The sequence below is a fragment of the Suricata suricatta genome, chromosome 16 (genome assembly GCF_006229205.1).
Source record: "Suricata suricatta isolate VVHF042 chromosome 16, meerkat_22Aug2017_6uvM2_HiC, whole genome shotgun sequence".
Lineage (NCBI taxonomy): Eukaryota > Metazoa > Chordata > Mammalia > Carnivora > Herpestidae > Suricata > Suricata suricatta.
In genome coordinates, this window is record NC_043715.1 from 12617612 (window position 1) to 12630906 (window position 13295).

At 46.1% G+C, this 13295-nt stretch overlaps 1 protein-coding gene across 1 annotated transcript in view; it reads right to left on the minus strand.

Moving 5' to 3' along the window:
- Window positions 1-13295, minus strand: part of HYDIN (HYDIN axonemal central pair apparatus protein) — a 417349-nt gene that overhangs the window by 68983 nt on the left and 335071 nt on the right. The window contains exons 48-55 of the mRNA XM_029925166.1: window positions 11832-12053; window positions 8927-9135; window positions 8523-8705; window positions 7558-7677; window positions 4422-4581; window positions 4145-4317; window positions 3327-3525; window positions 526-625 (exon numbers count right to left, since the gene is read on the minus strand). Coding sequence (XP_029781026.1) covers window positions 526-625; window positions 3327-3525; window positions 4145-4317; window positions 4422-4581; window positions 7558-7677; window positions 8523-8705; window positions 8927-9135; window positions 11832-12053 — 1366 coding nt within the window. The remainder of the gene's footprint in view (window positions 1-525; window positions 626-3326; window positions 3526-4144; window positions 4318-4421; window positions 4582-7557; window positions 7678-8522; window positions 8706-8926; window positions 9136-11831; window positions 12054-13295) is intronic.

Consider the following 13295-nt stretch of genomic DNA (forward strand, 5'->3'; position numbering starts at 1 on the left):
ACTATCTGCCTGTACATAAGAAATATACTAAGTGATGAATCATGAGAATCTACCCCCAAATCCAAGAGCACACTGTATATACTGTGTGTTAGCCAACTTGACAGTAAATTATATTTAAAAAAACACTTAGGCAGAAAAAAAAAGAACTATACTACATTATCAGAGAAAGACAAATACCATATGATTTCACTCATGTGGAATTTTAGAAATAAAACAGATGAATATATGGGAAGTGGGGGGAAGAGAAGAGAGGGAAACAATCCACTAGAGAATCTTAATGAGAGAGAAAAAACTGAGAGTTGACAGAGGGAAGTGAGTTGGGGGATGGGCTAGATGGGTGCTGGGTACTAAGGAGAGCACTTGTGATGAGCACTGGGCACTGAATGTAAGTGGCAAATCACTGAATTCTACTCCTGAAACCAATATTGCACTGTATATTGGTTAACTAAAATTTAAATTAAAAAAAATATACTGCACTAAAAGATGTGACTTCTAAACACCCTTTCCTTGAAGGGGTCAACAGACCTTTGGGGAAGGTGATGTCCAAGGCAACGTCATAAGATTCTGCGAAGACCAAGATGTTTTCAATCTGAACAATACCAACAAGATTGTCTGCATCTAAAACCTGTTGGGATAAGAGACATTTTTAAGTAGAAGCAAGATCCACGGGATGCTTGGAGTTTGAACTACGTACCATGCAGTGACAATGATGGGGAAGGAGATATGGTGTAGAATATTTTTAAGATGCATTTAGCTTTTGACTTCACTGAGCATTTGGTATGATTAATATTCTCATAACATCCTTTGGGAAGTGCCAGTGTAGACAATCAATATAAGAAAGGAGAAAAGGAATTATATTTTTCATTTTGTCCACTTATGGGTTTTAAATTATTTGCATGATTGTTACTACATTATTGAAGTGGAGGCTGTGAGTATACACGGCAGAAAAGTGCTCTTTGGCATATTATTTATTTGAGAGAGAGAGAAAGCAAGAGAGAGAGAAGCGAGAGAGCCATACAGAGCGCAAGAGCGCGGGAGAGAAGGGCAGAGGGACAGGGGGAGAGAGAGAATCTTAAGCATGCTCCATGCTCAGCACAGAGCCCCAAGACTGGTGTTGGTCATTGTTTCTCATGGTTCATGAGTTCGAGCCCCACACTGGGCTGTAAATCTGATGGTGTAGCAGTAATGCTAATAGTTTGGGAGTCTGTCTCTCCTTCCTCTGCTCCTCCTTTGCCTGTGCTCTTTCTCTCTCAATAAACAATTAAATTTAAAGAAATGCTGGCTTTCACCCTCTGATAGTCATACACAATTGTTGATTAAATGAATCTATCAGTATCTGTGTTCAGCTATATTAAGGACTTTCATAGGTAGGTGAAAATAGAGATTAGCTCCATTGAGTGGACCCAAAAGTAGAAACAGGAATTAATTACATAAGTTAGTTTAAATCTGAACTCAACCTAAGGAAGAATTAATAGTTTGGCCTGTTCCAAGGAAGATCAGGCTGCCTTGAGTATTATTAAGTTTTCTATTCTTGCAAGTATTCAAAGAGAAGCTTGGATAATCCCTTGACTGTTGCCGAATTGATTCAAGCATCAAAAGTCAGTGGTACTCATTCATTCATTCATTTGTTCATTCATCTTACAGATTCTACCAAGTAACTTCTACATTTAGGCCTGTGCTAGATACTGGGGGCCTGATGGAGTAGTGGAATGAATGGTGGCCATGTTTTAACCCCTGGAACCCAGGAATGTGACTTTATTTTGAAAAAGTCTTTGCAGATGTAATTGAGTTAAAGATCTTGAGGTGAGATCTTCCTGGATTATCTGGGTGGGTCCTATACCTAATGACAAATGTCCTTATAAGAGACAGAAGAAGAGAAGATGCAGACAGAAAAGGCCATGCAAAGATGGAGGCAGAGTTAAAAAGATGCAGCCACAAGGCCAGGAACTCCTGGAGTCACCAGAAGCTGGATGAAGCAAGAAAGGATTCTTCCCCAGAGCCTTCAGAGGGACTCTGACCCCGCAGTCTCCTTGATTTCACACTTCCGGTTTCCAGAGCTGTGTGAGAACAGATGTGTGTTGTTTAAGCCACTTAGTTTGTGGGCATTTGTTATGTCAGCCCTTGGAAATGAATACAGATGAGCAAGTCAGGCAAGGTCTTGCCCTGATGGAATTCACATAAGAAAGTAGAGAAAGGGGGCGCCTGGGTGGCTCAGTCAGTTAAGCCTCCGACTTCGGCTCAGGTCAGATCTCACATTTGTGGGTTTGAGCCCCGTGTCAGGCTCTGTGCTGACAGCTAGCTCAGAGCCTGGATCCTGCTTCTGGTTTTGTGTCTCCTTCTCTCTGCCCCTCTCCCTCTCATGCTCTGTCTCTCTCTGTATCAAAAATAAATTAAAAAAATAAAAAGAAAGTAGAGAAAGAAACAGGATATCTGAAAGGGGGGTGTGCTCTGAAGGATAGAAGATAGGGCAAGTGACAGCACATCACAGGGGACTGCCTCATGCGGTGACTAAGGAAACCCAGTGGGAGCAGTGCTGTCTAGTAGACCCCAGGGAGCCTGGGGCTGACATCTTGGCAGGGTGCTGCAGGGCCAAGAACCTGAGGCAGGAAAAAGCCAGGAGTCCACAGGACGGAGCTGATGTGTGAGAGCGTGTTCGGATACAGAGGTAGGCGGGGCCTGAGAAGCAGGGGACCCCAGGCTCCATCCTCACTGCAGCTGGAGCCAGCAGAGTGCTGCCAGGAGGACAGGGGCCTGACCTGACTGCCCCGGATGGGGACTAGGCCTCTGCCAAAGTCCAGGCGAGAGGTGTCGATTGTTGTGGGCGAGGGTGGCAGCGGCAGTGAGGCGAGAGGAGCAGGCAGGTGGGAGGTATCCTGGGAGACAGAACTGACAAGACTTGTTGGAGGATGGGGCCTGACACAGGCCCTCATGGAAAGGAGGGAATCAAAGATGGTTTCTAGGTGTCTGTTGGGAGCACCTAGGCGAAAGGTGATGTTTATAGAGATAGAGATCTGGGAGTATAAAATCAGAAATCTCGTGCTTACATAGGGATAGTAACACCATTCAGTCAGTCACTCACTGTGCGCTGAATGAGTGCTCTGTTCTTGGCACTAGGAAATCAGCCATGAGAAGACTGCCTTTATGGAGTTTACAATTGGGTGCATAACCAAACACCGTGGGTTGATTGTTGTCAAATGGGGATCAATTGGAAGCATGTAATAGGGAGACCTAGCTCTGTGTGTGTGTGTGTGTGTGTGTGTGTGTGTGTTAGGGAACCCAATATGTACACATTTGATAAGCCAGTCTGAAGATGGATGAAGCCTCACCTCCAACCGGATCGCCCTCTTGATGTTGACAGGTTTGGAGGGCTGGAAGTGCATCTGCAGGCTGTACTCAGCCTTGGGGGGGATGATCCCCTGCATGGTGGATACAGTGAAGTCATCGCCCAGGTGCTCCAGGCTGTTGATCCGCCAGGCCACAGGCAGGGGTGTGACGTTGCGGAGGAGAACTACCTTGGATTCTTTTCTGCAGGGACAAAAAGAAATCTTGTCAGTTTCAAATGATTGTGATTTATCATGGCAGGTCAGAAAAAGCACGTCTAGTTATTTTAATCATTGCTTAGCTCACTAACCAGTGTTTATCAGGGAATGGGTTCTGGTGGTAACGATCAAGGAATGCAGGATACATATCATAACAATATTCTCTTCTAGTAGTCCCAGAAATAACATTCTCTATTTAGAATAATATGAAGCCAATGAATGAATATGTTAAGTTCCAGTTTTGGTCTAGTGTTCTCTGTTTGTGTTCTAATTTCTAGACGAAAGATTCCTAACCTTTTAGGGTAATGGGCTGTTTAGAGAATCTGGGAAAATGTGAGTTCTTCTGAGGAAATTACAAATATGCACACACTTTGGCAACTGATATCAGGGGTGGGGGGTGGTTTCTGAACCCCACTGAAATTAACTTGTGAACTGACTAGGGTTATTAACCATCTTAGTTTGCACAGGACTAGAAGTTTCCCAGGATGCAGGACTTTCAGTGCTAAAACTAGGAAAATCCTGAGAAAATCAGGATGAGTTGGTTGCCCTAGGACTAAATGGTCTTTGAATTCCATTGCAGTCCTGGTATCATCCAAAGATCTGACCTGTGCAGCAAGAGTCGGTCAAAATGCAATTGCCTGGGTTCCAGCTCTAGTTCTGGGCGGACCCCTTGGCAGCTTAATTTGAAGACTGCTGGCTCTGGGTTCTGCTTGATGCAGCACACAATGCAGTCTTCAAAGACCCCAACTGCAGTAGGGTAGGCCCATATGTTCAGCAACTAAAGAAAGAGTCAAAACAAAATACGTTTATGCTGAGCATGCCAAGGTCTCAAATTTACCAAGAAAGACTTACCCTGGTGGACTCGTTTTCAGGTGACTGTACCTGCTTCTCATTGGGTTTCAGAATCATGCTGATGGGCTCCAGGAAGTAGGTGTTTGCTTTGACATCATTCTGAAAACAGAAGAACACCTCTGCGACCATTGGTGAATTGTTCAGAATTGTCAATGTTTCCGTGTTGCCTGGGAACAAGGATGACTTGTACCTGGAAATGAAGAATAATTAGGGATATGGAGGGGCACCTGGGTGGCTCAGTCAGTTAACTGTCCGACTCTTGATTTTGGCTTAGGTCATGATCTCACAGTTCATGAGTTCGAGCTCTGCGTTGGGCTCTGCACTGAAAGCACAGAGCCTGCTTGCGATTCTGTCTCCCTCTCTCTCTGTCCCTCCCCTACTCGCAGTCTGTCTCTCTCTCAAAAAAAATAAATAAACATTAACAAAAAAGAATTAGGGATGTGGATGTGAGCACTGACTGGGAGTTCAGGCAGAAAAGGAGAGTGTGGGGTGTACATTAGGTAATATGGTTCACCGAGACAGTAGCCCGGCGGCTAAGAACACAGACTGTGCAGTTGTGAAGGCCTGTGGCTCTGACCTGGCCCTCTCCCGGCAAGCGTGGTCTCCTCATCGCTAAGATGGGAAGACAATGCTTGTTAGGATTTCTGTGAATATTAAATGCAGTGGCAGCTATTATGGCAAAGACTTCTGAGAACCGTGCAGCTCTATTCTTCCCAGGGCTTATCTTCCCAGGAGACATGATCCTTTGAGTAACTTATTATTTCACATCAGTCTTGGAGATGATCTCCTTTACCTCTATCTCCTAGACCTGTACGAGATGTTACCATTCTGACATGGATTCATTTGGTGTGGTTCACTGTTACAAGGCTGTTTCTGTTCCTTCATGACTTTGGGAAAGAGCCACTGAGTTGAGAACTGTTGGCATTAGAAGCTACTCAGTTAATGCTGCTGAACAGAAAAGGAACCACAGAAGGTACAAGGAACGCCAGTGAAGACACACATCAGCAGAGATCAGAGCACAGGGCAGGAAAACAGTCAGCACAGTCCCCAATGCTGTCCAGAAACAGTCTTAAAAGCTTTCTGGATAGACAGTGATGAAGGAAGGAAGGAGAGCAAATGGCAGAGGCCAAGTCAGGGTCAGAGAGACAGCATGTTCTCTGTGTCACTATCAAAGGTGGGGGGAAACCTTCATATCTAACTGGTCACTGCCACCATCCAGCACTATGCTAAGTCTCATGTGCATTATCCAGATCAATTTCACAAATCTGTGGGTGGGTGCTATTATTTTCCCATTTTTCAGATGAGAACATTGAGGTTCAGCAAGGTTTAAGAAAATAAATAAATAATAATCATTGTTTCTGGGCCACTGTAATTCTCTTCTTCTGGACCAGTAATGTCTGGCCCCAAATTCTGGTTGGTTCCACTGCTGCCAGAACACGTCTCTCTGAATGGCTGTAATTTCCCCGACCTTTGACCTTGGGCTGCTCTGTACATCATGTCCCTTAGCCTGACTCCCTCCATCTCTCTCTGAAGCCCTTTGACTGGGCCTTGAGGACCCACTCCATCCTCAGCCAACCCTCTTCATCCTGGCCTTCTGGTTCAGGCTACTTATCACAACAAAGGCTAGACTGAAAGCAGGCATGATTATAACTGTCCCAGTTTGGGTGTTAATCTCCTCGCTTACACAATGAGAAGTTTGTATGTGACTGAAAAAACTGGTATCAGGATAAATGCATGCCCATCATCCTCACCTGGGCACCTGATTTTGCCTGACAACCTTAATCTGTTTCTTTAATATTCTCCCTCCCCAACTTTCCACCAAACCTGTTTCATTCGCTCTCCATTTTCTCAACATTTTTATCTTCCCTCCACTTCCCTGTTAGGGATGACCTTGAAACTGTGTCATGGAGAAAATAGATGGCTGCACGGGAACCTTCTCACTATTCCAATCAAATCTGCACCTGAAGCCATCTGCCTTCCTGCCTCCCAGCAGGAGGTGGCGACCCCTCTTCCTGACGAGAACAGCATTTCTGTATCCCATTGTGTAGTCTCAGGAGCTGGACCACAGATGGCCCTTACTTCCTCCTAAAGCTCTGACCTCTTCCTCTCTGCGTCCTCTTGGAATCCCAACATCAGAAGAACAACAGTGTGTGAGCAGTGTTCCCTGGATTCCAGGTCTCCCTCCCATCCTTGCCTGCCTCTATCTTCCTTCATGGCCAAGCTTTCCAAAGAACTATTTTCGGGGCGCCTGGGTGGCTCAGTCGGTTAAGCCTCCGACTTCGGCTCAGGTCAGATCTCACATTCATGTGTTTGAGCCCCGCGTCAGTCTCTGTGCCGACAGCTCAGAGCCTGGAGCCTGTTTCTGATTCTGTGCCTCCTTCTCTCTCTGCCCCTCCCCCTCTCATGCTCTGTCTCTCTCTGTATCAAAAGTAAATTAGAAAAAAAAAAAAAAACCAAAGAACTATTTTCACACCCCAGCTCCATTCTTTTACTGGCCACTGACTCTTCAACTCACTTTGCCTGGGTTACATCTTCAGAAATCACTAAAAGGCCCCTATGACCTCCATGTGGTTGAACCCCATGGATGTCCTCTGAGAACCAAAACCACAGAGTTTTTTCCTTGTTTAGTGCGGCTACTAGCTCTACTTCCTAACCATCTCAAACAACACAATAAAAGTGAACTCTTTAAAAAAATTTTTTTTTAAATATTGTATTTGTTTTTGATACAGAGAGAGACAGAGCATGAGATGGGGAGGGGCAGTGAGAAAGACACAGAATGTGAAGCAGGCTCCAGGCTCTGAGCTGTCAGCACAGAGCCCGACGTGGGGCTCGAACCCATGAACATGAGATCATGACCTGAGCCGAAGTCAGAGGTTTAACCGACTGAGCCACCCAGGCGCCCCAAAAAGTGAACTCTTGATCCTACCCTTTCTCCAACAAAACCTGGTCCTCCTCCAGGCTTTTCCATCTAGGAAGATGGTGCCCACATTCATCTGGGTGCTTAGCAGGAACTCAGGGCACAAGAATGCAGTTTTCCTGATTTGTGGCTCAGGGCTGACTGAGGCAGCATCATAAAAACCACGTCCACATAGCAATCCTGTCTGTATGATTATTCATGAGTCCAACTTGGAGTCTAAAATCTGTTTTGAAATAATGAAACCCTTACTTGTCTCTTGGTTTTCCACAAAGCAGTGGCCCGAAGTAATACTTCTCCATGCTCATAATATACTTCTTAAAGATGATCTCATTTTTCTTCATGTCCTTTTTCCGCTGAGGAAATACCACTCTGAACACAGGGAAGGAAGAGAGGAAGAGAGGCTGTCTGAGTGGAAGTTCAATGCCTCCCCTTGATGTTTACATGAACCCCAAATTCCCTGTTCAGCAAAAAGTCCACGTTTCTGGAGACACAATGATTCTTAATTTGAGGACCTCAGTTGAGCCTTTATTCCTGCTCCCTCCCTCACACCACCCCTGGGGTGACAGTATGGTTTGAACTTGAGAAAAAAGTCCTAGTGGTGTCTTTCATAATGAGGGGCTGATGATAGAGCTGAGTTAGATTTCCTGTTCTAGGGTGCCCGGCTAGAAAAATAATCCCCATGGAAAACGAGTTCTGGACATTAGCTAGCTTTGCAGTTCCTTGTCCAGTGTGGTCCCCTGGTGAGAACGGCAAAAAAGGTCTTCCTGGTAGACAAGCTCTAAAAGACCTCTTCCCCCAGAGGGGTTGTACCACTAGCTTGCTCAGCCAGGTGACTTTCTGTCATGCATAAGGGGCATGGCGGTGTTTGGTAGCTCATAATAAAAGTCTGCCTGCGGACTTTCATACATATAGTGATATTACAGGAGAAGAAGTCTGATGGTACATATAGAATCTGTTTATATGAGCTCAGTAGTTAAATAAGCCAACTAACTTGCCAGAGAAGGACATTTCACCGGCCTCACACCTGTCAACATGCTCTGTTTCATGGTATATGACATTCCTGTGGCTTTGTCAGTGTCTAAGACACTGACGCCCAGTACACCTGGCAACAGCCCGGGCCCACATTGGTAGGGAGAGCCACCTTGCTCAAAGCGCCAGGCGGGAAAATGAAAATGTTTCTGTCAACTCTCTCTTTCAAAGTACAATATACTTACTTTGGATCTTGGCAGATGTGCGGGTAACTGCACAGGCCTTGACAGTACAGCTGGTACTGGCAGCGAGTCCCAAGGATCTCAAAGTTAAATGTCTGGTCAAAGTTCCCGGCGTCAGTAGAAGAGAAGCGTATTCGCAAGGTCACCTCACCGTTGGCTGGCACGATCCACCGGAAATGGTTCAGTCTGCCAATGACCACGGGGCTTTTAGAGAGAAGAGGCTTCCTCTGGGCCAGGAGCAGGCAGGACAGTGGCGTGGGAGGAGTCCCTGCCTGCCGGGGTTGGACCCAGCCATGTAGGGGGCCCCAGACAGGACAGCTCTGCTTCTATCTGGTGTTATGACAGCCACTCCTATTTGGGCTTTTCTATCCCTTTCTCCCCCACCTCCAGGTGGTTCAGAGGCCCACCTGATGAATTTCTCCTGCGAGAACTGCCCAGAGTAGCTGTTCTGATCCATGTCTGACAGGGAGGTAATGGCTCCAGATACTGTCCCAGAAAGGACCTTCCTGTTGACGGGCATGCGACGTTTGTCCTTCTGAATGTCTCGGGTCTGATCTGCCTTTTCTTTCAGTTTCTGTCTGCTTCCCTTAGAGGAGGTGATCTGCTCATCCTGGGCCTTAATTAAAAACAAGCATGAGGTCTTAAATATTCTTAAATACACACGAACAGACACACAGCTGCCCACAACCCGTCTGCTGTCTGGGGTGGCTGCATCGCAGGGCCAGGATGCTGGCAGCTGCCTAGAGCAGAGGAGGGCGACTGTCCCAGCAGAGAGGAGTGGTGCAGAGAGAAGTCTAGTGCTTTCCTTGACAGCCCGTTCCCCAAGGAGGAGGCCAAAGCCTAGAGAAAGCTTGAAGCTGCAGGGAATGGGTTCCTATATGCGTTTTGTTGTGTTTCCTTAGTACCTTTCACTCTACACCCCTCAGCCCCTCCTAATCACACTGACTTGTGGACAGACCAGATCTGTGTTCTGATAGAATATTCCATACTCTGAAATTTTCTGACTAGTTTTAGAGTGTCATTTCACTTATTCCTTTATTCCCTGTAGTTTTTGTTAGACAGAAAGGCTAACAAGGCTTCAAAGCTTGACTCGATTCATAGAGGAGGCGGTATATATCACACTGCAACACAATGAGGGACAAAAAAAAAGTGCCATGTTGACCCATGATTACAGAAGCAGCGTGTTCACATGGCCGGCATGGTGCCCGCCAGAGCCGGCCATGCTGAAGCGGGCTTCCTCTGCCTTTGCGGCTGGCTGGTCACCTGTGGGACAGGGCTCTGGGCTCACAGTGCTCACCTTGTTCCCCAACAAGCACTGCTTTTTGTTCTGTAACAGTTGGTGCTCCTCATATAATACTTTGCTGGGGATAACAGAATAGTGTTTTTCTTTCTTTTTAAAAAAATGTTTATTTTTGAGACAGAGAGAGAGCAGGTGTGCGAGAGCTGCGGAGGAGCTGCGGGGGGACAGAAGATCAGAAGCGGGCTCTGCATTGACAGCAGAGAGCTCAATGCGGGGTTCAAACTCATGATCCATGAGATCAAGACCTGAGCTGAAGTTGGGCTCTTAACTGACTGAGCCACCCAGGTGTCCTGTGTTTTTCTAATTCTACTCTTCTTTCTATAGTTTTAGTTGCCATTCTTCCAGGACGAAGAACTGTCTTCTGACAATTGGGGATGAACTGCAGTTCCTCCTACAACGGTAAGTTAAAGAATGTTTAACCTTTTTCTTTTTGTGGCTCATTTTAAGGAAAGAGGTTGGTGTCATAGTCACCTCTGATGTTGGCAATTTTTAAATCTTTTTTATTTGGACTCTGTTCTAGAAAGACCTGCCCACACATGTTGCTGATCTCGAATGACAGTTTGTTTGTTTTTCTAAATGTTTACTTATTTTTGAGAGGGAGAGAGAGCGAGAGCGAGTGAGCAAGCAGGGGAAGGGCAGAGAGAGGGGGACAGAGGCTCCAAAGCTAGCTCCTCACAGACAGCAGTGAGCCCGATGTGGGGCTCAAACTCACGAACTGTGAGATTACAGCCTGAAGTTGGATGCTTAACTAACTGAGCCATCCAGGTGCCCTTCAGATGACAATTTCTTACTTGTAAATAGCAGTTTGAGGTGGTCTCTTCACCTAACTAAGCCTTATAAGTGATTAAATTAATTAAAATGTCATTTATTTTTTGAGAGAGAGAGAGAGAGAGACAGCTGAGAAAAGTCTGACAGAGAGGGAGACAGAGAATCTAAGCAGGTTCCAGGCTCTGAGCTGACAGCCCAGAACCTGATGTAGGGCTCAAACTTATGAACCCCAAGATCATGACCAGGGTGGAAGTCGGACGCTCAACTGACTGAGCCACCTGGGCATCCCCAGGTGATTTTATTAGTCTTGCAGAGGTGTATGTTTTATAGGAGACTGTGCAGAGAGATTCGAATTTGGGGCCACCACACTCCTCTGGTAATAAAAAGCCTCTCTGTAGTTCTTACTATATATACCTTCTGTATATTATTGGTCAACTCTATTTTTCCTTTGTAATTTATTCTATTAATTCCATATCTATTTTCTTTTACTTTTGTATGATTTCATTTAGATTGCTTATATTTTTAATTTTTTTAATGTTCATTTATTTATATTGAGAGAGAGCAGGGGAGGGGCAGAGAGAGAGAAAGTGAGAGAGAGAATCCCAAGCAGGCTCCATGCTGTCATCACAAAGCTCGATGCTAGGTTCAAACTCACGAACGGTGAGATCATAACCTGAGCTGAAATCAAGAGTTGGATGCTCAACCGACTGAGCTGAGGTGCCCCCGGACTGCTTATATTTTTAAGCCAGCTGGAATTAATTTTACTGTATTGTGTCAATAAAGAGATAAAAAGTCAGTTTACCAAAATATCCCAATCACTTTGATAAATTCTTTGGTAATCTATTCTTTTTCTAGTGTTGCATCTTGTCTTATTTTGTGTCTGTTGATTCTTGTATTCTCATGCACTGTGTGAACTACCTTCCCAATACATCCTAATATCTTTTCTTAAAAGAGTTGGTTTTGCTTATTTTTTTTTCTCACACATGAACTTCAGAGCAATTTGACAAGTTCCCTAGACCATCCCATGGGGACTAAAAAGGGTGGAAGATGAGAATGAGCCATTTTGAGAGAGGCTCATGCGGGGTCCCCAGGCAGGATCCCTGATGAATCGAGGGCAAACACATCAGTGAGCATGATACCCAACAGTGTACTCAATTTTGACCATGTGGAGGGTGACCTCCTCTGTCTGCCCATCTGAAGTTCTGCCAAGGTCAGGAGGGCAAGATGGCTGGCTTGCTCTTTACCTTCCCAGAGCTCAAGGTGCTTGAAACTTCTGGTTCTGCTTCCCCTTCTCTCTTTTCCTCCAGCAGGGGGAGCTCTTCAGATGGTGGGCTCACAAACACAAAATGCTTCAGGATTTCTGTTGTGGCCAGAGGCAGCCGCTTCGTGGGGAAGGAGATGATTGAGAATAAGGCTGGAGGCGGGATGGGTGGGCCAGAGGAACCCAGACCCAAGATGTCCAGAATCTAAAGGAAAAGCCAATGGTTAATTTCCTATGCACAAGGTGGGGTTCCCCCAACTGCCTCCCTGAGTGAGCAGAGCGTGGTTCAGACCCTCCTGCCTTTTCCTCAACATTCTTGGGAGATGCTTCTGCCATGGGTGTGTGTCAGAGGAGCGGTGTGAAAGGCCTCTGACACAGCTCTATACGTCTTTCTAGATCCCTACACCCCTAGACCAGGCAGGGGTACTTGCCGTGGCCACATGCTCCCTGCACCTGTCTCATCGTGGCCCTTGTTACCTTGCTGCCTCTGCCTCTGCAGTTGGATGTTATGTAAACTCCACCGGGACAGAGGCCAGGACAATATAGCACAGGGCCTAGCATACAGTAGTCACTCAAAAAAGTGTTTTAGAGAATAGCTCTCAAGGCCCTCATGTCTATACTACATAGTTGTTCTGTTTTCAGATCTCAGGTTAATTATTCTTTTACCTTTAAATGTTCTTTCCTTCTAATGCTGAAAGATAGGGGCGGAGCAGATCAAATATGGCAAAGAAAGAAAAAAGCCAAGGTTCTGGGAATGGGGTAAAGGACGGGAAGGAAGAAAGAAGTCAAAAAGAAACTGGAGAGGAAATTTATTCCTCCAGCATTCTCCCCTTCTGCTCTGAAGTACCCCGAAGGGGCGTCTTCCAGAGCAGACACCCTTAAAAGTTAGCAGCAGCTTCCTTCTCAGCACTGCGCCCCTCAGAGTAAGCAGGCTACTCTAGGACTAGACCTGTCATCGTCGCAGTGGTGTCAGGCCCGCCGCAGCACCCGCTCTGTGGACCCGAGGGGCCACTAGGCCAAGCAGGCAACTCTCTTCATGGAATCCTGGGTTTCTAACCTGCCGGGCAGGTGGCTAATTCCATGAATTCGGTGGCCTAATACCTAGCTAGCGTTAAATGCCCAGAGTTTGAATGTCTGTGAGGGAAAGGAATAAGGAGTTTGTACCAAGTGTTAAATTAATAGAGCCAGGGTTAAAGAACTTTATGATCAATAGTCTAACCTATGGCTTGGAATGTGGAGAGGGAAAAAAAAAAAGGCAAGCAGAACATCTTGGCTATAATACTGGAGCACAAAGCAAGATGAGAAGATGATCCTTTTCCAGAAAACGTATTTCTGGGGGGGGGAAATGGCCATGACGCCTTACCTGAAGCTGCGTGGAGGCGGGACTAAAAGCCAGTGGGGTCGTGTCCTCCCGCGGTCTTCTGCCCAGTGGCCCCCTGGCCCCCTG